The sequence below is a fragment of the Entelurus aequoreus genome, linkage group LG02 (genome assembly GCF_033978785.1).
Source record: "Entelurus aequoreus isolate RoL-2023_Sb linkage group LG02, RoL_Eaeq_v1.1, whole genome shotgun sequence".
Lineage (NCBI taxonomy): Eukaryota > Metazoa > Chordata > Actinopteri > Syngnathiformes > Syngnathidae > Entelurus > Entelurus aequoreus.
In genome coordinates, this window is record NC_084732.1 from 61,983,612 (window position 1) to 62,009,665 (window position 26,054).

The following is a 26,054-nucleotide window of genomic DNA, read 5'->3' on the forward strand; positions in this document are numbered from 1 at the left end:
AATGATTATTTGCAAAAAAAAAAAAAGTTTATCAGTTTGAACATCAAATATGTTGTCTTTGTAGCATATTCAACTGAACATGGGTTAAAAATGATTTGCAAATCATTGTATTTCGTTTATATTTACATCTAACACAATTTCCCAACTCATATGGAAACGGGGTTTGTATAACTAATAATGATTATTGTTATTATTGTAAAATATAAACATCTTATATCGAATCTGTGGCAGCACGGTGGAACAGGGGTTAATATGTGTGCCTCACAATATGAAGGTCCTGGGTTTGATCCTGGGCTCGGGATCTTTCTGTGTGGAGTTTGCATGTTCTCCCTGTGACTGCGTGGGTTCCCTCCGGGTACTCCGGCTTCCTCCCACCTCCAAAGACATGCACCTGGGGATAGGTTGATTGGCAACATTAAATTGGCCCTAGTGTGTGAATGTGAGTGTGAATGTTGTCTATCTGTGTTGGCCCTGCGATGAGGTGGTGACTTGTCCAGGGTGTACCCCGCCTACCGAACGTGTGCAGCTGGGATAGGCTCCAGCTCCACCCGTGACCCCGTAAGGGACACGCGGTAGAAGACGGATAGATACCCAATATCTAGCCTTTGTACCAATATATACCGATATATTATATCATGATATATTTTTATATAATATATACAATATATAACAAAACATGTCAGTCATGTTTTATAACTTCTTTAATGACAGAACATGTAGTTATTTACTTGTAAGTGTTGGTCTCAGACGCGCATACGTGCACTTTATGACACGCACAGGGGCTAAAAACAAACATTCTCTTCTATGTAAGTGCGCTCTGATATTGTAAGTGCACATCGTTGACAATGAGGATACGTCATTGGAAATAAAACAGAATTCATGCGGTACTTGGGTATTCAGCAAGGCAGTAACTGAAATCAGTAAATATAGCAGGATAGAAGAAGAATTTAACTTTTTTAAATTACAGTAAAATTTGTCTCTGCACTTAACCCATTCATCGTCATGAGGGACAGCATCCTGGTCAGTGAAGCATCCATTTGGGGAAGAGTGGGGGATGGAAGAAGTGGGATTCTGGGTACTAGTTTGACACAGTAGTCCAAGTCTGTCAGAAACACAGCAAAACACATTTTCTTGTCATTTTATAACTATTGTAATGTTTCAGACTTTCCTGTGCTAAACTGGACTTTCGTCTTGCAGTGCTTGGACTGTCTGAAGTCTAAGCAGCAGCATGGCGGCCACAGAGACTCCCTACAGTACACCAATGACGGCTTCCAGAACGAGGCCGACGCAAGCCGCGGACGCCAGAAGAACGCCCGTACCAGAGGCAGCAGCTTCCCCCTGGCCGGGGGCCGAGTCGTCCCCCAGGGGAGACGCAACCGCCACTGCTCCTCCTGTGGCGTTTTTGCAAACCACGTCCCCAAAGGGAGCCCCTCGTTAAGACCCTCCAGGAGGGGTCGGGGGGACGGGGATGACTCCAGCTCGAGGTCCATGCTGGCCAAGCAGAGGAGGAGGGAGGGACAGAAGACGGTGTGGTTCAAGGAGAGCGAGGACTCCTCCGACATCGAGGTGGAGATCATCCCGGACACTGTGGGCCGAGTGGAGGAGGAGACGCAGGAGGAGCTGGAGGAGGAGTTGGTGATGGAGGGAGTGGTCAGAGACCCTGCTGCTCCATGCGCACGGTCTGAGGAAGGCCAACAGAGCTCCAACCTGGAACCTGGACCTGACCAGGACCAAGGTGGTACTACTGTGGAAAAAGAGAAGGATGGCAATGATCAGGATGGCTGACAGAATATTTTTCTTGTTTCTCTAATTTGGATTCTGCAACCAAAAGCCCAGGTTTGAACAATCCGGGACAAAGAGTCAAAAGTGGGATCGTTGCAGAAACCTTAAAAAAATGTATTTGCTACTGTGAGTCTCTTAGAATACTGAAGTAATAACAAACCCTTTTCAGCGTGACGTCATATACCTCTGATGTCTTAGTTATAAATGAATAGTGGAAGACAAAGATAGATTATATTGGAACTGTTTATGCTTGGGGTGTCCAGAGTGTGGCTCACGGGCCTGATTGATTTTTGAATATTCTGTACATACAATTACATTTGAAACATTATTGAGAGGCACATTTAAAAGAGAAATAGTTGAAATATTAAATGTTTGGACAATATATCACAGTAAAAATAGGAAGTAAGTATTAAATGAAATATATTTACCAGCTTAGTATATAGTGTATTAGCAAGCCAGCCTCCATTGATATCTCAGTGTTTAATTTTTTTCCATCTTTATTCATAATACAGACTTTCGTTATTTTGTTCCAAGTCTTACTAGCATTCTGATAGAGGAAGATAACTTCAAAAACAAATGCTATCTGGGCCTGCTATGTCCTACACAAATTATTCCTAAAGTATTTTCACATCATACAAAAAAGTTGAATAAAAACATGATAAAAAGGCAGTACTTAAAAATAAGTTGTTTTTTTTTGAATGATCATTTATTAAAAATATAATACACACTTAAAATGTATACTACAATTAATACATCTAATCAATGGAATTTTTTTTGTAGAATATACAGTATACATTTTTGCCCATACCCAGACTTTAGGGACACCTTGTATTATACGGCATACTGTATATTAAATTAATATTTTAGAGAAATAAATGTTTTATAATAAATACATACATATTTTACATTATATATATATATATTTTTTTATTTTTTTTCTTAAACATTTTCTTCTTAGTCTATGTAATGGTGGTTATTTCTGCTGACTGAACAAGATAAAATGTCAAGTAATGGGAACAAAAGAAAAAAAATGGAAGAGACAATCAGACGACTTTTAAGCAAAAATAAAATGTCAGGTTTTCAAACAGATTCGTAACACAGACCTGATATGCCAGAGTCAACTTTTTAGAGTAGGTACTGTTGCTGTATAATTTTTTTTTTAGGAAATGGGTTGTCATAATTAGACAGAATGCTTGATATTAACAAAGAATTGGTAAATGTGTGCTCACAAACATTTAACAGGACACTAAAATGATATGTATACTGATATACTATATATAGATAGAGAGAGAATATTGCATAAAATAATTGTATTTTGAGAAAAAATTTAGGAATATTCTGCATTTTCTGTAACTTTGTGCCCATGTCTGCTTCCTGTAAAGTTGTAAAGTGTAACTGTTTGTAAACTTTAGAAAATACAAACACTTTTGTTAACAAGCACAACAAGCAGACAAACAGAATGTCTATGGCACAGAGGACACAGCCATGATTGCATCTAATTATTAATATTACACTTAAAAACAATTTATTTATTAAAGGTGTGTTCAGGAGCTAAGGAAGCCAACTATCTATTTTTTTAATTTCCTAATTTAAAAGGGTTTTGTAATAATATCGGTGCATTACTTGTAGTAAATAATACATTCTCATCAACGGGTTGTATATTTTTGAGCCTATGCATTATATTGACACGTTGGTTAATTATTTGTCACTTAATGAGTGTTTGAAAGAATAAAATATGCAGACTTCTTTTACACACACAAAACCTCTCTCTCTTGTCCAGAAACTGTCGAATATTACATTTTTGTCCAAACAACATAACATTTGTTATGTCCAATAACCAGTAAGTATAAACGTCTCCAGAATCACTTACCTAACTGCCAATTTTGACAGTGTAGTGTTGTCCCAAATGGACATGTCAAATATGCATGAGACAGAATTAAATAAATAAATACTTAAATGTGTCATGAAGTACAATTGGAATTAAATATATAAGTGTGCTAATAAATGTGTAAATGCACTTTATGTAAAATAGTAACTCAATAATTTAGATGTGTCATTAATTAATCTAATGTTAAATCATATACTCAACTAATTTTATTCATTATTTCATGATTTAATTACTGATTTAAATATTTAATTTCATGTTTTAATTAATAATTTAATGGTTTAGTTTCGTGTATTCATTAATTATGTCATGATTGTTAGGTTCAAACACTGCTGACATCTATTAAACAGACAAGAGACAAGGAATCAAACAGAGACAGACTTAAATTTGGACTCAATATTGAGGAGAGACATGGCCACTGTACTTTCTATACAGTCCTGCACCACGCTCTGACGAAGAAGCTTTTCGTCCTCTCTTTTATTTAGATGTTCAATGTTTACGCAACAACACATTTCTCAACAGGATTGGGTAGTATGTAAACAGTCCTTGTTTTCGGTCACAATAGAAGACAAAAGAAGAAGATCCCTCGGGCTTGGGCTTGTCGTAGATTCAGCTTTGGCAGGTTTTTGGAGGACAATGGATGACCCCTCCCGTCTGATTCCATCGTACACAGCGGAATCTTCCGAGCGTTTGGCTTGGTGCCACAAAGACAGCTTCTTGTCTGTTCAATGGAAACTCACAATGGAAAGTTTTTTGATAATTTAAATACAATTTTTCTGACAATGATTTAATTCATTATTTCACATGTGTGGTATGAAGGGTCAAATCAGACAAAATCCAAAAAAATAAATAGAAAAATAATTACTTAAAATGTGTCAATAATTATTCATAATTGGAATTAAATACACATGTGTTATTTAATGTAATTTTTAATGTAAAAGTACATCTGAATAATTAATCATTTATTTATTTCAATATTTACTCTAATTTATCATTAAATTGTTTAATTCATTGATTTAATGAATATTTTATGTTATAGTTAATTAATGATTTAAATAACTATTTCACAAGTTAATTATTTTATGAACCTGAGCAGTATTGCAGGTCAAATGGGACACAATTAAATTTACTTGAATTTGTCATTAGTTAATTATAATTGGGTTATAATTTAGTTAATAATTAAATTATAATTTAGTGCCGAGGGAGTGACAGACTGGGGTGGTGGTTCCCCTATTCAAAAAGGGGGACCAGAGGGTGTGTGCTAATTACAGGGGTATCACACTATACTCAGCCTCCCTGGGAAAGTTTACGCCAAGGTACTGGAAAGGAGGGTCCGGCTGATAGTCCAACCTCAGATTCAAGAGAAGCAATGTGGATTCCGTCCTGGTCGGGGAACAACTGACCAGCTCTTTACTCTTGCGGGAATCCTGGAGAAGACCTGGGAGTATGCCTATCCAGTCTACATGTGCTTTGTGGATTTGGAGAAGGCGTATGACCGGGTCCCCCGGGAGATCCTGTGGGAAGTGCTGAGGGAGTACGGGGTGAAGGGGACCCTGCTGAGGGCCTTCCAATCTCCGTACAACCAAAGCAAAAGTTGTGTCCGGGTGCTTGGATGTAGGTCGGAACCGTTTCCAGTGGGGGTTGGTCTCCGCCAGGGCTGCGCTCTGTCACCTATCCTGTTTGTGATTTTCATGGACAGGATTTCTAGGCAGACGAGACCAAGGCGGCGATGGTGTACGTCTCGGGGGGCTAAAGGTTGCGTCACTGCTGTTTGCAGATGATGTGGCCCTGATGGCACCATCGGTTCATGACCTTCAGCTCTCACTGGATCGGTTCGCAGCCAAGTGTTCAATCTGAGGCCATGGTTCTCAGCAGGAAACCGATGGTTTGTACAATCCAGGTAGAGAGCGAGACTCTGTCCCAGGTGGAGGAGTTTAAGTATCTCGGGGTCTTGTTCACGAGTGAGGGAAAGATGGATAAGGAAATCAGCCGGAGAATCGGAGCAGCTGGGACAGTATTGCAGTCTCTCTGCCGCACTGTTGTGACGAAACGAGAGCTGAGCCAAAAGGCAAAGCTCTCTACATACATACCGAGCTATCTACATTCCTACTCTCACCTATGGTCATGAAGTGTGGGTAATGACCGAAAGATTAAGATCGCGGGTACGAGCAGCCGAAATGAGTTTCCTCAGAAGGGTGGCTGGCATCTCCCTTAGAGATAGGATGAGAAGTTCAGTCACCCGAGAGAGACTCGGAGTAGAGCCGCTGCTCCTTCGCTTGGAAAGGAGCCAGCTTAGGTGGTTCGGGCATCTCGTGGGGATGCCTCGCGAGCGTCTCCCTCGGGAGGTCCTCGTTGCACGTCCCACTGGGGAGAGACCCCGGGGCAGGCCAGGGACCAAATGGGGGGATTACATCTCCTCTCTGGCCTGGGAACGCTTCGGGATCCCCCAGAAGGAAGTTGCTAATGTTGCTCTGGAGAGGGAAGTCTGGGGGTCTCTGCTGGAGCTGTTGTCTCCGTTACCCGATTCCGTATAAGCGGTTGAAGATGGATGGATAATTATAATTGGAATTAAATATATGAATGTTTTAATAAATGTCATTAATTTATTTCAGGTAAAAGTACATGTGATTATCATTTGTACATTTAATTATATATGAATTTTAAACCTGCAAGGTAGGGTGAGTATAGCTGGCCATGCCACTGCTATTTCTAAACTCCAGTACACTGTGTTGGATCAATGTTAATGTTTATTCTATTTATTTATTTTTCCATTTTTGGAAAAATCTGCAGGGGGGAATATAAAAAATCTATAATACTATATAAAAAATAAAAGTCATATAAATCAAACATTTCCTGACCCCCATCCACTACATCAAGGATGTTTTTTAATCTGCTCCTTTGAAACGGTTTGCTTTCTCATGCTCAACTTGCTGACTATTATGTCAGACTGAAAGTCTTCAAAGAAGAAGGAACAAATCATAAGAATCAGTGACATCATGAGAAGTGGTTTGTTTAGTAACACATCCTCATTTCCAGTATAAAGTCATCAAAAAACACCAAGCAACTCAGCATTTCCGGCTGCATCACGTCAGCCCCCCATGACTGACCCCCACACTCGCTGACGGCTCTTGACCCTCTGATCCACTTTCATAAAGCTGATGATGAACATTTCTCCATCGAGGCTCAATTATTTCTCATACTGACATAGATAGATGGTGACAGTGCAAAAACAACTCTAATAAATTCCTCTACTTCAACCGCTGCGTGCCCATGGGTCAGCAACACACGTCTTTTCTTTTAGGATTTTAAAAATTATAAAAACATTTATAAGATGTGGCTAATGGGAGTCAATATTGGAGCCTTCAAAGCCCTCTAACAACTTTAAAACTCCCCATCAACGTTTTATATACACACTGCAAGTCTATATACAAAACCCAAAACCAGTGAAGTTGGCACGTTGTGTAAATGGTAAATAAAAACAGAATACAATGATCTGTAAATCCTTTTCAACCTATATTCAATTGAATAGACTGCAAAGACAAGATATTTAATGTTCGAACTGGAAAACTTTGTTATTTTTTGCAAATATTAGCTCATTTGGAATTTGATGCCTGCAACATGTTTCAAAAAAGCTGGCACAAGTGGCAAAAAAGACTGAGAAAGTTGAGGAATGCTCATCAAACACTTATTTGGAACATCCCACAGGTGAACAGGCAAATTGGGAACAGGTGGCTGCCATAATTGGGTATCAAAGCAGCCTCCATGAAATGCTCAGTCATTCACAAACAAGGATGGGGTGAGGGTCACCACTTTGTGAACAAATGTGTGAGCAAATTGTTTAAGAACAACATTTCTCAACGAGCCATTGCAAGGAATTTAGGAAGTTCACCATCTGCGGTCCGTAATATCATCAAAAGGTTCAGATAATCTGGAGAAATCACTGCACGTAAGCAAGCAGCTAAGCCTGTGATCTTTGATCCCTCAGGCGGTACTGCATCAAAAACCGACATCAGTTTGTCGCTACATCTGTAAGTGTAAGTTAAAACTCTACTATGCAAAGCGAAAGCCATCTATCAACAACACCCAGAAACGCCGCCGGCTTCGGACTGATGCAAAGTGGAAAAGTGTTCTGTGGTCTGACGAGTCCACATTTCAAATTGTTTTTGGAAACTGTGGACGTCGTGTCCTCCGTAACAAAGTGGAAAAGAACAATCCGTATTGTTATAGGCGCCAAGTTCGAAAGCCAGCATCTGTGATGGTATGGGGGTGTATTAGTGCCCAAAGCATGGGTAACTTACACATCTGTGAAGGCACCATTAATGCTGAAAGGTACATACAGGCGGTATATCTCGGGCCGTGCTAGCAACTTGAGGGTTCCAGGTTCAATTCCCGCTTCCGCCATCCTAGTCACTGCCGTTGTGTCTTTGGACACTTTACCCACCTGCTCCCAGTGCCACCCACACTGGTTTAAATGTAACTTAGATATTGGTTTCACTATGTAAAGCGCTTTGAGTCACTAGAGAAAAGCGCTATATAAATATAATTCACTTCACTTCACTACAGGTTTTGGAACAACATATGTTGCCATCCAAGCAATGTTATCATGGACGCCCCTGCTTATTTCAGCAAGACAATGCCAAGCCACGTGTTACAACAGCGTGGCTTTGTGGTAAAAGAGTGCGGGTACTAGACTGGCCTGCCTGTAGTCCAGACCTGTCTCCCATTGAAAATGTGTGGCGCATTATGAAGCCTAAAATACCACAACAGAGACCCGGACTGTTGAACAACTAAAGCTGTACATCGAGCAAGAATGGGAAAGAATTCCACCTGAAAAGCTTTAAAAATTGGTATCCTCAGTTCCCCAAACGTTTACTGAGTGTTGTTAAAAGGAAAGGCCATGTAACACAGTGGTAAAAATGCCCCTGTGCCAACTTTTTTGCAATGTGTTGCTGCCATTAAATTCTAAGTTAATGATTGTGAAGGACTCAAGCCGTCGTGCGGGTTCCAAGGACCATCAAGGACAGACATCTCTGCGAGCAGGTTTTGACTTCTTTATTTTTCAATAAAGCTGAGTCTCTCGTCGGGTCGCTTTTCAGCTTTTCCGCGTGCCTGCTCGCTCTTCCGCTTGCTTTTCAGCTTCACACGTCGTCGTTTTCCTGGGGCTCTCTGCCTCTCGCGCTCAGCATCCGCTTCTCGCTCTCCAACTCTCTTCTCTCCGACTCGCTCTCCAACTCTCTCCGCCACGTTCTCCCCCACGTTTACGGCTGCCGCCGTTTTACACAGTTCAAGGAGATTAATTGATTGTGCCCAGCTGGGCGACCCACGCACCTGATAACGTTTATTATTTAAAAAATATATTAAATAATAATAAATATTGAAAGTACAAAACCCATTACGGTACTCAAAATGCAAACTTGGGTAAAAAGACACAAAAGAGCCTTTGGCCTCCAAGTAGTGCAATTGTCTGCACCTGTAAATCAAAATACAGCATGAAACAACTTTAGATAAAACTGTAACCAAGTTTTGGGCAAATGTGTTACATGCAAGTAAAACAACTAAAACTTAAAAAAACGTTCCTGGATGACATTATGATAATACATTTAATTTGTGTACAAAAATCGGGGTCAACTGCATCATGCCTCATGGAGTCTGTATTATACACTTCTTTACACAGAGAAAAGTAAAACATATGTTTATGCTTCACCTCTGCATAGCCAAGATGGTGACTATTAACGTTGGCAGGTATAGTTAGCAAGTGTCCATCACTGCACACTCACCATTTTTGGCCTTAATGAGAACAGCACCCGGGTACTTACAGACAGTGTTGGGTTAGTTACTGAAAACCAGTAAATAGTTAGTTACTAGTTACTTTATTTCAAAAGTAACTCAGTTACTTACACCAAAAAGTAATGTGTTACTGTGAAAAGTAACTATTTAGTTACTTTATTTTTTATTTTTTTAAGGCTCCCATTAATGCCCTTTTAGCCTGCACTGGAGAATAATAAAATCTGTTGATCAACTTGACATGCATTTGCATCACTGAACTCTGCTAAGCAATGTGGTCTACGTACAACACACAAAGACAAAGATATGTTTCAAAGGGCCAATTTATTTTGGGCCAGAACAAATTGACAAAACTATTTTAAATAGCTGCAACATAACATACATAAATAACAAACCGCATAATAACAACATGACACAACACAGCTGTAAACTTGCCTTCACCCGAGGAAGGCACACATGACATGATTATATGTCATGTCACTATATACAGCACACATACAGTTACATACAGTAACCAGGTCTATATCCAGTTACAGTCCCTAACCAGGCGTTTTTTTCTCTCAAGGAATTGTGAAATAAAATCATGTTTTCAGGAGATCAACACTGTACTGAAGCCTAAAACACTCTACACATTTCCCCAGTTTTAGTTTAGAGATAAGGAACAATTGGCCTGGCCCACTAGAATCCCTCTTTATGTTTGTGAACTTTAAAGTCTATACATTTAGAGTGATGTGATTATCAAACACTCTAGAAGTCTAGAATGAAAGAGTATATAAGAGAATTGACAAGTATGTGTACCTTCAGTGCTGAATGATGAGCAGAGGCAGCGTTTGGAGTGTCTTCTTTAGCTTGCTTTCCTTTTTTATGTACTCACTGTCCACTGTGTCCAGCTGCCTGAAATCGGTTGACTCCACTGTAGAAATAGCCTGCATGTCTTCTAGCACATACGCTGCAATGTCTCTATCAATGTTGTCCTGGCTAGCAGTCCCTCCGTTAAAATCCAGGCGCTGTGTGTCTTCTCTTTACTAACTTTGTCGAAGCATGTTGCTTTTGTAGCTGTTTCAGCAGATTTGATTTGCTGTTTTGGGCAGTAGATAGGATCTTTGATCCAAGACACAACTTACATTTAACTAAAATGTTATTTCCTTTGTGCTCGACAAAAGTAGTGAGAATATCTCCAAGTTAAGAAACTCGACTTCTGCTCCGCCTTGATGTCTTGTTAGTAAACACAGACATCCCCCCCCCCTCCCCCCCCCACACACAGCTCGCCTCTCTCTTCTCCCGCTTGTGAGACAGGAAGAATCAGATTGACAACACTGCAACTCTCCAATAAAACACACTCAGATCTTCTCACTTTCTAGCCGATACTACATAAAAAATAACGTAAAATAACACAGTAACGCATCATGTAGTAACGGTAACTGAGTTACTGAATATAAAAAATAACGCGTTAGACTAGTAGTTACCGCCGAAAATAACGCCGTTAGTCCCAACACTGCTTACAGAGCACTGCATGCCATATTCATTCTCAGTGTGAATGTACTTGTGAACTCAAAAGAAGTGTGCTAGCCTTAGAAACAAACACCTGTTAATTATATTTGCAAAGAAGAGTACACACATGATTATTTGAATAGTATTTATTTAGGCCAATTACATTAAAACACATCCCAGTCAGTAGTAGAGGGTCAATTTACCCTAAAATGCTAATTAAAATCCAAGTCCCTGATTTAAAGGAAAACAAGATCACAAAAGAGGGAGAAAAAAAAGAACAATTTGCCTGCTAAGCTTACACAACATAAACTCTCATTAGTTTCTCACTCAGTAAGAAATCTCCAACCTCTTCAATGGAGTGCATACTCTATTGCTAAATAGTTTGATTGCAAAGCAACAGCAAATGCCCAATGTACAGATTTAGTTTCACACTGCAACATGTACTGTAATTCATACATTCATCTCATACGGACTTGGCAAAGCCCACCCTGTTGTTCTCTCGATCAAAGACGGTGTAATACTGGCCGATGAAAACGTCTCCCAGAATCCACAGGGGCCCTGCTGGGGGAGGAATGTCCAGACCCATGAAACCACTCAGACAAATGGTCTTTCCAGCTTGGCTCTCCTGGATTTTCAAAAGACAGGAAATCATTGAGTGTTGCTATTTTGGTATTAAATAATGTGTGTAATAAATCTTGCTAAAGAGCTTGAGGAACAAACAAGTGCAATTTGTGTAAGCCCTCAGAATAACAAAGCAGACTGCTCATGACTTGGCCGAATAAAACAAGGCTAGACTGTTTCTGGTGAACTCTCCTTCACAGTGTTGTATTGTTATAACTGCACACAACCTCTGCTGCCCCCTACTGGACAAGACCAACCATGTCATCTCACCTTCAGGACATACTGGTCTCCAGTGAGTTTGTAGGACTGGCCGCCCACATTGAAGGTGATCACAGGCAGAGAAGGGATCTTATCACAGTTCACCATGTACTGAAAACAAAAATAGTATTAGTTTACATTTACAAAACACAAGCTCTCTTATCTAAGAAGCTAAAGTGAATTTCCAAATAAAATGCACAGGAACAAACAAACCACATTGCTGAGTTGGACTTTACATTTGTAATACAAAGGAATCTTGTTTCATTGTGCAGCTATTTGTGCCCGGCAGCACATCCATTGTGAGCGGGCTGATCAATCTACATGCTCATTCAGTCAGAGCAGTGCTGTCGGTTGCTACTGTGCCAAGTCACTTTGTGTGATTTTGAGCCTTTTTACTACATTTTTTTAGCTGAGTCTAAAGAAAGCAATGGACAAGCGATGTGTGGTTTGAAACATTCAGGAAGAATTCACAGCATTGTCGATGCTGCTCCCCCCAAGCCCCCTTCTGCTGCCTGCAAAGAAGATTCACCAACGGGCAAAGTTGGTAAAGTTAAGGAGTTTGGTGATTTGAAACTTAGTGCACCACAGGGCTAGTGACAGTGTGTGCGTGTCAGCAGGGCTACACAGGAGGAGTTCAGCTAGTTGTTGCTTTGGCTTTGTTATTAAATAGAAAGCTGATCCATCACCACTTTGTTGTGTTTGTTTGATATACAGTACTGTATAGCGCTTTATATTATGTTGAAAGTGTATAAACCATTACTAAAATATAGACTTTTGTCAAGCTGGTACCCATTATTCATGTTTACATTGTTTTTTGTATTGAGCATTGGTTGTACAGACATGTGGACATATAATCATACGCACATATGAGCGGTGGTTGTACAAACACGTACGCATAATCATACGTACATATGAACATACAGTGTATGACACATACCACTTGGTTCAGAAGCAAAGCAACGCTCATTTTTCTTTTAAAACAATGTACTTTTTTTTTTTAAATGGAAAAATTTGCCTCAAACTTTTCTACTTACGAACAATGTTCAAGAACCAATTGAGTTCATAAATCGGGGTCCCACTGTATATTCCTTGCATTATATTTAATAAACAAAATATATCTGATGCCTGATGTTTCCATTGTCTTACCTCTCCCTGGATGAGCGGAATGGCCCCGATGGCCTTCTGCAGAGCCTTGACCTCTGCAGCCGGGCCGGTGATCAGAGACGTGCCACTGTCCACGATGGCTTCACAGCCGCCTTTACACAAAGTCAACTGGCTGCCCACCTGCAACCTGAACAGTTACTGCAGTGAGGCCTCAAACTTTCACACTTGGACACTTAAATAAGGGTTAGGGCCACTTTTAGTGTGGATTCCGATTCATGCACTCACGCGTCCATGTGGATCTGCCAGTAGGCCTGCCGGGTTACGTTGACGTAGCTAAATTCGCCACTGTAGTACTTGGGGTCCGTTCCACCGAGCAGCAGCTCGCCGCCAGGCTGAGTGTCTGGGTTCCTACAAGTGACATATGAGCACAAATTGTTGTGAAGTGAAGTGAATTGAAGTGAATTACATTTATATAGCGCTTTTTCTCAAGTGACTCAAAGCGCTTTACATTGTGAAACCCAATATCTAACTTACATTTAAACCAGTGTGGGTGGCACTGGGAGCAGGTGGGTAAAGTGTCTTGCCCAAGGACACAATGGCAGTGACTAGGATGGCGGAAGCGGGGATCGAACCTGCAGCCCTCAAGTTGCTGGCACGGCCACTCTACCAACCGAGCTATACCGTTGTGTTTTCCAACACAACAAACTCTACATTTTCCATTCATAATGTCATTCCATCACATACACAACATTTCCACACAACATTTCCACTACCATATCATATGTTAAATGTAAAATTAAATATGTTTGTCAACATTAGTGGTGAGCATAAATAAATTGATCACTGTGGTAGCAGTGCACATTTACAAAATATGACGCAGAGCCAATAAGTAGGTTGTCATTGTTCTGTTGCTCCACTATGTTTCTTGTTTGTTTTGTTGTAATTCACAAACCTATAAATCTAAAAATGTCCTAATAATACAAATATAGGGTTTCTGCAGGTATCAGCAAGTCTCATTTAAGTTGTAATGCCTTTTTAATGCCACTTAAAATAAATGTAATGTTCATGTTGTACTGCAGATATTTATTAAATATAGTCAAGAGCTTATTACAATTTTCTGTATAGAAAAAAATTGTAAACATTTGTCAATGATAATAGTTAAAGTTGAAAAGTTTACATTAACTGTTACTTTATAGTGAATTAGAATTAGCTCACAAGACGTTTAATGTGACAATTGAGTTCTATTTTCATTTATTTTATACAGCAGAAGTTGCTTTGTTGGTGACACCAAATATATGTAATATTTTTAACTGCTGCCTGCCTTTAATGACACACTTGTTATTAGTTAATAGCATGTGTGATTCCACCACATTGATCCTCATTGAGCAAAGTTTGTAGTTTTTTTTTTGCAGACATTGCAGAACGCTTCTCTGGGTTTACCATTGACATGCTCTAAACAGTGCTCACTAATGATGACGAAGAAAACAAACACGTCATGGAAACTTCCAACATCCAAAAAGATAAAGACCATGTCCTTCAAAGACTAAATAAAAACAATGTAATATGATGCTTTTGTTTTTTTTTGTTCTATTGTCTTTTGTTATCTCTTGCACATACTTCATGTTTCTTTTGTTTATCTTTTCCTCGTGGTAGTTGTTTAAATGTTTTAATTACCGCTTGAAAACTATAGAGAAAAAATATTTTTTGAAAACATGTAGAGATACATGTTTAATTGTATGTTTTGATTGTTTGATTTGTGTGTGTCATATGGTTGTTGAAATAAAAGTTAGAAAAAGAGCTGTGATTGGTTCGCACAGCCCACCTTCACAAAAACTCTTCTCCCATGGTTTTGAAGCAAAAAGGTCACTTAATAAAAAGTGACCTTTTTATTAAAATGATTAGTCTTGGCTCCATTATTAAAGTGAGTGTTGCTTCCACTGCTACACACAGGAAAACAGGAGTAAGAGAATTGTAAGTTTGTCCCACCTACTCGTACCGAAACATAGATTGTGAATGACTGACAAAGGCTCACTCTGTTAATGTAATTCTACTGTCTAATAAACACACTCAAGTGCTGAGAGCGATGCAGAGTGGGACTTCTGTATCTAGTTTGAAATCCGGGGACATAAAAAGAAACACACGGGCATACAGCTTATCGATGACGGCAAAGTTATGAAGTACATTTATATTCCATGAATTGACTTATTGGCCAGTGCCTCTGGACATTGAACTTATTGCTTTTTAATGCCATTTAAGGCCTTTATTTACGTACAATCTATTTAATGACTTAATGCTTTTTAATGACCCGCGGAAATCCTGTGATAATAATAATAATAATAATAATAATAATAATAATAATAATATCGCCATGGTGGTAATGTCATCATAGTGTCAATGTTTGTGAGTTATTAGTCTGGAAATACAGCAATTCATGTGTGGCGTAACTTAATGCATGTTTTGGAGGGCCTTTAAATATGCACACTGTATTCATAAGTTACTTTGCATTTGAAATTTTATGGTGAATACAAGATTTCATGGAAGCGTGCCTGCTTAAAGTTTTTTAAGTCTGGATTTTTTTGTATGTATGTAGATTTGGGGTTTCTGGCTTACGTAGACTTTTAGTCATAATTCCATGCAGTTTTATAGAGACCCCAGGTCTGCCAAAGAATAAGACGACATAGCAGAAGAGATCAGGGATCAAAGTGTTACCAACACACTTTGTTGCTATGTTTAGCGAATATTCAGACCTCTAAATTATTATTTTTTTTAATAAAAAAAAAACAACCTCTTGTCTTCTCTGAAAGCACAAACCACTCTTTACAACACTCACAGGCATCTCTGTCTTGCTTGACATAAAAAAGCACAAAAAAACATGTATTGGACAGCAATAGTTTACCGGTACTTGTTTGTGAGAGATTAGTATTTATGTGGAGATATCTGATGTACAGCAACATAACCGCTGCCTTTCTGAAAAACTTGCTTTTCTGTGTGTTTTGGCCTTTTCTTCACAAGCAAGAAAGCGGCTGAAGCGGTTAACAAAACTGGTATTATTGGGCTTGTGGCAGCACGGCTTTAAAGGCATCTTCATGGCCCAGACATGAGCGCATTACAGGAGATTGTTGTTACATGTACAACACAGCCACTACTGTTCCTTTCTTTATAACTGTGCTTCTTACGTGATACAACATGTTTTAACCTTCTGACTTACACCGTTCAACAACACAAAAGTTGACATGTTATTTTGCATTTCCTGGTTTGACTCTTTTTATATACAAATGCATCATAGCCAAGTATAATAGGACGATTATGCCATTACCTCCCAAACCACCACAAATAGATTGCAGTAGTAATGGGTCAAACGATACAAAAACATATATGCATTGTGTCGCTCGACAACTCGATGTGTGTTACTTTAAGAAAACAAATGTGACCCATACAGATGGTGTGTCATTTGACTGAATTTCCCAAACTGTGCTACTTTTGGCTCACGAGTGACAGCTCATGCTATAAGTAGTCGAAAGAGTGGCGTAACGCACTTTCATCGCCATCATCACTTTTAATTAAACTGGGGAAAAGGAACACTTCGGAAGTATGGGATTCTGATGTTTTAGTGCCAAATAATGTACATTTATTTACCTGTATACTATTTGGCGCATTGACCAGAGTTACACGTTTCGTATTCCTTTTTGCACAGCTATTCATTGAAAAAATTAAAACAATATGATAACTAACTATTAATCTTATTTGCAGGTCTAATATAGTGACTTTTTTAATCTAGCAGCAGGTGCAATTATGAAACACCAACACAGTATCAGTCCATTGTCAATACAGGCAATCTAGTGATTTACCCATCACTAGATTGCAATCGTGTGGGAAACACTGGATGTATTGGCCTACTTTGGATTGATTTTAGTACTTTTAAATAACTTAAAAAAGGTAAAAGAGCACAAAAGTGGGACCGCATCCTTCAATTTTCAGTATGCAGCCTTCAATGGTTAAGATTTGGACACCTTTGCTGTAATTATAGCAAATGTTGTTGGCTACACAGCAGAAGGGGAGAGACTAACACGAGTGGTTGCAATTCACAACTAAAAACGAGAGAGGAAGAGAAAACAGATAAATATTGCGATGGTCATTTCCAGTAAGTATGCAGTGTGTACTTAGTATACTTAACACAGCCTAAGTGTGGTCATACAAAACATCACTATACAGGAAAAACTCATCCATTACTTTAGAAAATGTTTCCCACCTGTTCAGATAGAAAGAGAACTCATTCTTCTCAACCTTTTTCTGGCGCATGATGTTGTCAAAGACGGGCGCCACGCCATCAACAGAGATGCGTGGGTAAGCCATACCGAGGATCCCATCAAACTTGGCAGCAATAAATGCCACCCCAGGTTGCTTGATTGCTTCCCCAAAGAGTTGGTTCTGCACAGATATGTCTCCAATCTATGAAAGAGAGCACACATGCTAAAGAGTTTGATTCAAAATCATTTTCTGTGACGTGCAGCTTTTGCGGTGCTTACGGCGCACGTGTCCTGACTGAGGTAGCCCGACAAACTGCCACTTCCGTACTGGATAGCAAAGGAAGTGCCATTCTTCACATACGTGCTGGACTTGGCAGAATTATATTTGTGGTGCAGCACTAAAAAAAAAAAAAAAAAAAAGAAAATTATATGTTACGGTCTTGAAAGAAATCCTTCTTTAGAATGTGTTTGTGATTAAAGGACTTACAGCAGGCAATGTCAAGCAAGGAACAGTGGACAGAAGGAACCCACAGGTTGGAGGAACCAGTGTCAAAAACCACAGTGAAGGGCTGAGGGGGGGTACCCAGGCTGATGTCACCATAATACTGAGCCTGGAGAAATTGACAACAAAAGGAATTTTATAGAAACATCTTAAACGCCTGTACTGAGGAACTGAAATCACAAGAATTTGTGCAAAAAACCTCAACCACATTTTTTTCTTATTTGGAGACAAGAGCGCCATAATCTGGGACATTTCATTACTTTTAATAGTAATATTTAGTGCTGTCATAAATTATTTATTCAAAATCTGAATAATCACACTTTTGAATTTGGAAATTGGAATAATTACGATTAATCGCAGTTGTAACAAAAGCGTTGCTTAACCTCTCCGTACTTTTGTTGACAACATTGTCGCGAGTATCGTCCAGTTTGTAGATGTGCTCATAGTATTCTTGCCTCAAACACCTGTTTTGCTTTAGGGGAACAACACTTTTATTTATTTTGCCTATCATTCACAATCCTTATGTAAGACAATATCACATATTTGTATTTGTTTTTGCATTTTAAGTCGTAAAATATGGCAAGTTAGTGGTGGCTAATGGAGCTAATTGGAGTACACTATTCCGCCAATAACGCCCTCTAAAAACCACCAACAGTATTAAATTTACTTGTTGTGACCTGAATATTGACCAAGTATTAGCGATACTGTTGTAAGCGGTAACACAGACAAATTATTTTTAGCAGCGCCGTGATCACAGAGAGCTAACGAGCTTATGCTGCTACATTGACATATTGAGCCGGTGAGCTGCTGCATCGCCTCTGCGCTGGTGAAAGTTAATTCTAGATTATAAATAAGGGCCCCCCAAACTCATCCTCCTTATATTCAGGCTAAAAAATGTAAGGCTCTGGATCATTGTTTGCCCCAAAGTAGTTTTTGTTGTCTCTCATGATTCGTAGTGTTGTTGAGGGAAAACGCGAACGTTGTGATGCGTCTCTAAAAATGTATATACCTAAAATGAGAAAAATACGGAAATATTACATGTTATTATGAATGTGCTTGCTACTATATTACATATATACTTACAGCATATATAAAACATTGATGGAGGCTTTTGTATATGTTTTAAGAGCCCTTAATATGTGAAATAGAGCAACTCCCGTTTGCTTAATTGTTAGCTGACTTTTGCTAGCGTTTATTCACCAGTTTGAATGCATTAAAAAAAAAACATGTGTGCTTGTCTTACATTGGGATTGTGAATGATGGGAAATATTCCTAAAACAGTGCAGTTCCCCTTTTAAGATGGCATTTTAAACTTGCTTTTGGTTCCGCAAGTCAGTGTCCCCACTCATCTTTATACTGACCTGATCACTGACTTTATAACAGCTGCACTGCCTTTCAGGCAACCGTCCGCGGTTAAGGTAAAGGAGCATGTACGGTCAAAATAAATTGCCTGATAAATCTGCATTTATACATGATTAATGTGATATTTTTTTGTGATTAATCACTTGTGTTATAATTTTCGTTGTCTTGTTCTTCTTTAAAAAGAGACGTCTAATGGCCTAATGGAAGGTCCCGGAAGGACATGTTACAATGCAGTGTGAGTCTTTGTGTTTGTGATGCAACGAAGTAAAATATTTTTACAAAATTGTAACTACCGTATTTTCCGGACCATAGGGCGCATAGGATTATAAGGCGCACTGCTGATGAACGGGTCTAATCAGGTCTATTTTCATACAAAAGGCGCACTAAAGTGGTCATATTATGATTTTTTTCTCACTTTATAACACTTCCTTGTGGTCTATATACCATTTAATGGTGTTTTTTGGTCAAAAAGTTGCATAGATTATGTTTTACAGACCATCTTCAAATTGCTTTCTGACAGTCGCATCAGGATGCGCCGTTTTGAGGGCGGTCGTATTTACGTGGCTCTACTTCGACAGTGTCTTCTCCCAATCATCTTTGTTGTACCGGTGTAGCGTGCAAGAACGGGAGTGGAAGAAGTGTCAAAAGATTGTTTTAATGACATTCAGACTTTACTTAAATCAATAATGAAGCAGCATCTCCTCATCCATGGCTAGTGACTAGTGCAACAACACCACCGGAAATGTGTCCCGTGAAAAACTGTCGAACCAGAAGATCTAATCCTAAATCTCCGTGTTTGAATTATGTAAACCCACTACACCAGTGGTTTTTAGCGCTTTCATAGCGAGTCTACTGACAGATATAAGTTAGAACTGTACGCTAATTTATATTAGAAATGGCAAAAGCGGAGGATGAATGCCTCATAACAAGAAGGTAGAGAAAAAAAAGAAGCTTATCAACTACGATGTCGGACTACAATGGCGGACGTGCGCACATTTTCAGGATTTATGAAGATCCCAAATACACGTCTGCAGGTACCAGAAAGTAAGAAAAGTTGGTTTTGCATAATATTGCGAAACAAAACGCCAGATAATATGTCTGCTAATGGGTGCCATTTTGCGGTCCTTATGCACACACCATAATGATACTCGAATGTTGAAGCACAGTACGTCTGACTACGATTGCCGTAATGTGCCGACAATCCATCAAGCGGTGAGGCTTCATAGCTTACCAAAGTCGTACTAAAACATTTTGACAGATTTTTGAGCGCCATGTATAATGTTCTATATTCTCAATGGAACATTTAAAGTTTTGGTGTTGTTTACTGGCGTGATATTGCAGTCTTCACGTATGTCTTATGTGTGACTGGTCACACTTATCATTACACCATGTACCAAATAAAAAAGCTTTGAGGTCGGTAAGCACAACCAGAATTAATACATAAGGCGCAGAGTCGTTTTTTGAGAAAATTAAAAAGGAATTTAAGTGCGCCTTATAGTCCAAAAAATACGGTATTTAGGAAATAAGTCACATGTTCACGTGATTTTATTTCCGATTTGTTGGTGCATGTGGATTTATTATGCAGCTAATCACATGGATTAGATTAGTGCTTGATGACATCAGATTTTTATCTTAAACAAAACAACGAAACTAAAAGAATGTACCGTAATTGTCCTTTGCTCTATCTAATCTAAAAGAATGTAATTGTCCTTTACTCTATGTATCGCATGGCAGAGCAATTGCATTTATAACATGACACGCTTTTATTCATGGGGTTTGACTTTGTGGATTATTTTGGAGTGTTTCTATTGATTTCATATAAAATGTTGACTCTGTCCATAGTTGGCTCATGTTTTGCTTGAGAATCAACCGATCCCAAATAACTTTTAAAACCAGAACACACATGTTTAAAAACTATGTTTTCTTTACGGGCACAAACAAGGAAGTACACATTTCCTAAGCGCAGGGGTGCCGAAAGTACAGCGCAGCGTCATTTTCAGCTCACCACTTATTGTGTATACAAATATGACTCATTATTAATAAAAGGTATATTATTTGATACTACACTTATTTGCTAACACCAATGAATAACAAAACGCCAAGATGCTGAGTTCAGATAGCTTAGCATCTATTAAGCTAAATTGGACTGATATCAGCATCTTTAAAGTTATTTTTAGCTGCATAAGGAGAACATAAGTAGATACCCACATCAAGGTAGTTCTTTAGGGTCTCTGGAGTGGGTGCATTGCTGGAGGGGAAGCCAAAGTTGTACTTAAGCGAGTGCCTGTTGACCTGGAGCTCCTCTGCACTTTTACCCGAGTCTGTCAACTCACGCCTGATGGAGCGGAACTTTTTTAATGAAATCCTGCATCAGAAGAAAAACAAGTGTTTTTTTTCAGTCCAGTAGTATAAACAAATTGGTTAAGTTTTGACCTACTGACCTACAACACTTATCTCACATATAACATCCTTTATCACATGTTGCAACTTAAGGGCTTGTTGATGCAGCAGCTCAACTCCAAACAAGGAACAACTCTCAATTTGGTATTTCAGACAAAAAAATACAAATATGCACAAATGGAAGAAAACCATGCCAACAACTTGCCAAAAGGTTAAAAATATTTTATTATCACCTATTCTCCATTTGTCTCAAAGTCACTAGTTAACGTTTAAGCGGTGGCTATTATATGGTTTTGGTTATGCCGACGCCAGTCAGCCAGTCCAAGAGGGGTATAGACAAACAACCATTCACACGCACAACGGTGAGCAATTTAGATTATTTAATTAACCTAACACGAGGAGAGCATGCAAATTCAACGCAGAGATGTTGCAAATTATTAAATCATGCAACATTCTCAATACCAATTTATTAATTTGACTGCAAGTAAATAAGTGATAGTTGAAAAACACCTGCCAACCAGTGTCACGTTTTGTGGTGCATCTAATAAAAGCTTGTAACACAATAGTAGAGCTCCTAAAAATGTAGCTTGAAAGATGACCGCAGTGGCCATGCAAAGATCACGTGCAGAACTCAGCTCTAGCTCTGCATGACCGTCAAGATTAAATTGATTATTTGAACAGTACATTGGCATGAAGAATAAGAGTGTGACTATGCTGCACATTACACACATGCCCTATATGGGGAACTGAAAACAGACAGGGTAGCTAACTTTCTGCAATTAAAAGGGGCGGGGATGGCGATGTAAACAGCATGAATAAATGTATTCAAACATCTAGCAAAAAAAAAAAAATTCCACCAGACAGCTTAATAAAAAAGAACGGTGGTGCTGCTGAAAGGAACAAATGCTTACTTTACATCCATAAACATGTGACTATACTTAAAGTTCCATATATCGCGGTCAGTGGGGTCCATAAAATACCGATCACGTTATTCCCGAGATCGCATTATATACAAATCCTTATTTTTTACCCTTTTTTTTCGAAAAAGGTATGCGCTGGAGCTTGGTCGTCTAAAGTCGCTTGGTGGATAGTAGCGCTGTGAATCTTTGGGCACCACACGATTCGATTCTTAGGGGTAATGATTCGATTCACAATCTATTCTCGATTAAAAATCAATACTTTTTTAATAATATTGGGTGCAAGTTCTATGATTAACTTCATTCCTCCATAAAATAGATAACAGCTCTGATAAATGTATATATTACTTAAAAGAAAACTGGTTTTGTTTGATAAAATTCTAACCAAACATTTAATGTCAAATACAAATAAGGCAACAAGAGAAGTATCCCACACTTCTCTTTTCTAAAGTAAATCTGTACAACAGATATGGACGTTTAGATCAACAGTATGATTTGCTTGAGTGTCTGGACAGGACAGATGAAAACGATTTTTTATCTTTTGAATCGAATTGGAATATTTACAAGTAAGAATTGCGACTCATTTAAAATCAACTCGGACATCGCCATGAAAGCGCACCTTCTTGAAGAAGCAGAGAAAAATTTAAGGCACTTGGAGTGTCAACTGCAAAATCTCCATTATGTTAAATGGAGACCAGGAGGAAACCAAAATACTTGTTTATCAAATACTTTTTTTTTTTTCCATTTATTTCAGGCAATGACATAAAAAAGTACAAAGTTGACAACACATAATAATATAAATTAATATAGTGCAAAAGGTAATGTATGTAATGCATGATTGTCCAGTTTTGCCTGAAAGGGAGTGGGAAGAAGATAATTTATTTAATCCCACCCCCAGTTCTCCATTCAGTGATTGTTCACATGAGTTTCACTCTTACTTTGTTCAAGGATTATAATACAAATGTTGTATCATAGTGGCATTACCACAGGTAACAATAATTATTACACTGTAACAATAATTTGTATCAACAATGTAGGAATAATGAATATACCAACAATGGTACATCAAGGACATGGACAAATAGTAATTTGTGGTTGCTTTTCTTTTATCAAAATGCAAATCTTTTTGCAAATTGCACACTTTTGTACATATTATCCTGTGATTTTTGGAAATAAAAAATGTGTATTTTGATTACTATTTTAATTTTTCCCAGTTAACTCACACCGTGGTTAAGATAAACATTTTTTTTCTCCAAATCGTCATGTATGTCCAGCACTTGTTGAAAATTTGACAATAAAAATGACTGACAATATTTTGACTAAAACACACAACTTGACATAAAGATGCAATACAGCTTGCCAATCTAAAATCGACAGTAACAACAAAGTTACATTGATGTCAAATACATCTCATTCCTTTTTCATCACCAATTATTTATTGCTTAATTAATACACATTACATTACATTACATACATTCATATACAATACTTTAATTGTGTGATTTTCAAAATGTTTACTCCAGTATTTTAACATTTATCCTCAATGTTTTTGATTGACTTTGTCTTTATTTAACACCTCTAATTATTAATGATCTATTTATAAACATTAGCTTTTCAAATTACCTTTATACTGTATTTAGCCTTTATATTTTCAATCCTCACTTTTCCTAATACCATCTGGCATTTTTTTCATACTTCAATTTGCTTATGTTTTATTTTTTTTCACACAGGAGGTGAACGACATTGAAATGACAAAATTTAAGAAAAATGCAAATTTTGCAAATATTGTGAAAGTGACTATGTAAAAGTTATGATGTGACTGTTTTATCAGTAAAATACAGGTTAAACGGGGTAGAATTATATAAGATGTGGTCTACCTACTACTTTTTATCCAACTCGTACGCTCTTATTGAATTTTGTTAAGCATATCTAAAGTATATGACGGATGTCTAAAGTATATTCCAAGTACAACGTTTGCTGGAAATTGTGTTGAGTGTTAGTATTAGAACGGGGAAATATATTTGAACAATTCGGCCATATAATTTAGGCACACACAAAAAGTCAGCGGTTTGGTCTTTTTTTAAAAAGGAAATAGCTAGCATAAATTTGAATTATTTTCATTAAGTGGCGGTGCCTAACAACGTGTTTCTTACCTTACAATGGCGTCGTTCGTCAGGGCTAACGCCGAGAAAAGAAACAAGTAAACACTCCTCATTGTAGAGTCCGTAAAGTTACAAATCAGGAACACAACAATGACTGAGCAAATCGACGCTTAGGTGGGAAGGAAACGACTTTTGTCAGCTGACTAAGTCATGTGAGTGCAATGTTGCATTCAATTTATACTTTAGCGTCGGAACAGCAATTTCTCAACATTTTAAAGCATTTAAATCATCCACACAGTACGTTTATTTCGCTACAACAAATCGGGAAGAAAATGCATTGAGAATAGAAAACGTTTAAACTAAGTCTTAGAAAACAGCTATAGTTCTTGCAGGTGTTAAACAAAAAATGTGTTGTCATATTGTAGGCAAATGTATTCATTTGGACATTGAGCCGTATGTAATGACAATAAGCAACATGTAAATGTATTCATTGGACAGTAAATATCCTTAAAATGTCACGTAACGAAATGAAAAAGACCATTTAAATACGCTCCAGTATTTTCCCAGGCCAGCAAACGCAACATTGTGTCTTTTTTTTTTGCAATGTGTATGACGTAACTTCCGCCTTAATCCACAGTTCAGGGGTGGGCAATAGCATATATTGAAACCAATACTTTTTTTAACTAGACATTTTTTTATTGAAATAGTTTGTCTTTAATTTATGTATGATTAATATAATCACAGCAAAACAAAGTACAAAAATTGTAGGAAAAATCTGAAAATAAAATTACCTAAATTACAGAGCAGTAGTTACATGCATGACCTGCAGTATTTTCTACTTGAAAATATTCAAGGTCATCTAGCTTTTTTATTTTTTTAATAACGAAGTTTCTATATAACCAAACTTAACAAAAATGCAGATACGTATGAAAAGAGAATCGGAAATGGTCGGTCTGATTACGCTATATTGACTCCATAGTACATATTAATACTACAATAATGCTTCCATAGATACTCCCTTTGATATTATGCAGTCGATATTTGGATCGATCCGCCCACCCATACCTCAGTTAGTAATCCGCCATTGTTACCAGATCGCCTTCCCTTCCTGATGTGCTGCAGTACTGCGATACTTCTAGTACTTTCAACATGAAACACTTTGAGTTCTATAAAAGTATGCATGGATACATTTTGACAGGTGTTTTTCCTGCAAACGTGCAAAGAACAGATCGTGCCGGGATACGCCGTGCCAGCTCAAGGTTTTTAATTAAAGGTAGGAGCTGGATAAAGTTTGACAAAGTATTCCGGGGTAAGGATATAGTTTACGAGTTATGTTCTTTTTGTGTGCTTCAGATGAGCGTTTATTCTACACAGGACCGAGCAAACAATACATGCGTCTTGTGGTACTGAGCGAGGATGAGAAACAACGTGTACTGGAAGAGTGTCATAATAATGCAGGCAACCACTGTGGGATAAGAGGTACTCGCAACAGAGTCATTGCTGGTTACTACTGGGCCACTATAAACAATGACGTCATCCAGTGGGTAAGTTACTTTTCTAATTTGTGTTTTTTTTGTCATGTCTATGATCTTTGTAATA

General features: G+C 38.2%; 2 protein-coding genes across 2 annotated transcripts in view; one reads left to right on the plus strand and one right to left on the minus strand.

Annotated features, from left to right (window-relative positions):
- cdhr5a (cadherin-related family member 5a) overlaps positions 1-3,585 on the plus strand; it is a 42,457-nt gene extending 38,872 nt beyond the window's left edge. The window contains exon 14 of the mRNA XM_062068620.1: positions 1,198-3,585. Within this exon, the coding sequence (XP_061924604.1) occupies positions 1,198-1,785 (588 nt within the window). The 3' untranslated portion in view covers positions 1,786-3,585. The remainder of the gene's footprint in view (positions 1-1,197) is intronic.
- Positions 3,586-11,073: 7,488 nt separating this feature from the next.
- Positions 11,074-24,662, minus strand: ctsd (cathepsin D). The gene is made up of 9 exons (XM_062030459.1): positions 24,507-24,662; positions 21,245-21,401; positions 17,660-17,783; positions 17,452-17,570; positions 17,175-17,374; positions 13,211-13,333; positions 12,968-13,112; positions 11,834-11,932; positions 11,074-11,567 (listed from the first exon to the last, which is right to left on the minus strand). The coding sequence occupies exons 1-9, from the start codon at positions 24,566-24,568 to the stop codon at positions 11,406-11,408; spliced, it is 1,191 nt and encodes a 396-aa protein (XP_061886443.1). The 5' UTR covers positions 24,569-24,662; the 3' UTR covers positions 11,074-11,405.
- Between the last annotated feature and the right edge of the window lie 1,392 nt (positions 24,663-26,054).

Excerpts from the sequence above, each read along its gene's own strand:
- ctsd (XM_062030459.1), bottom strand. The coding sequence starts at position 24,568 with ATGAGGAGTGTTTACTTGTTTCTTTTCTCGGCGTTAGCCCTGACGAAC. Across the intron at positions 17,784-21,244 it reads CCCTAAAGAACTACCTTGAT|GCTCAGTATTATGGTGACAT; the intron begins GTGGGTATCTAC and ends CAATTTCTCCAG. Across the intron at positions 17,571-17,659 it reads CTTGCTTGACATTGCCTGCT|TGCTGCACCACAAATATAAT; the intron begins GTAAGTCCTTTA and ends TTTTTTTTTTAG.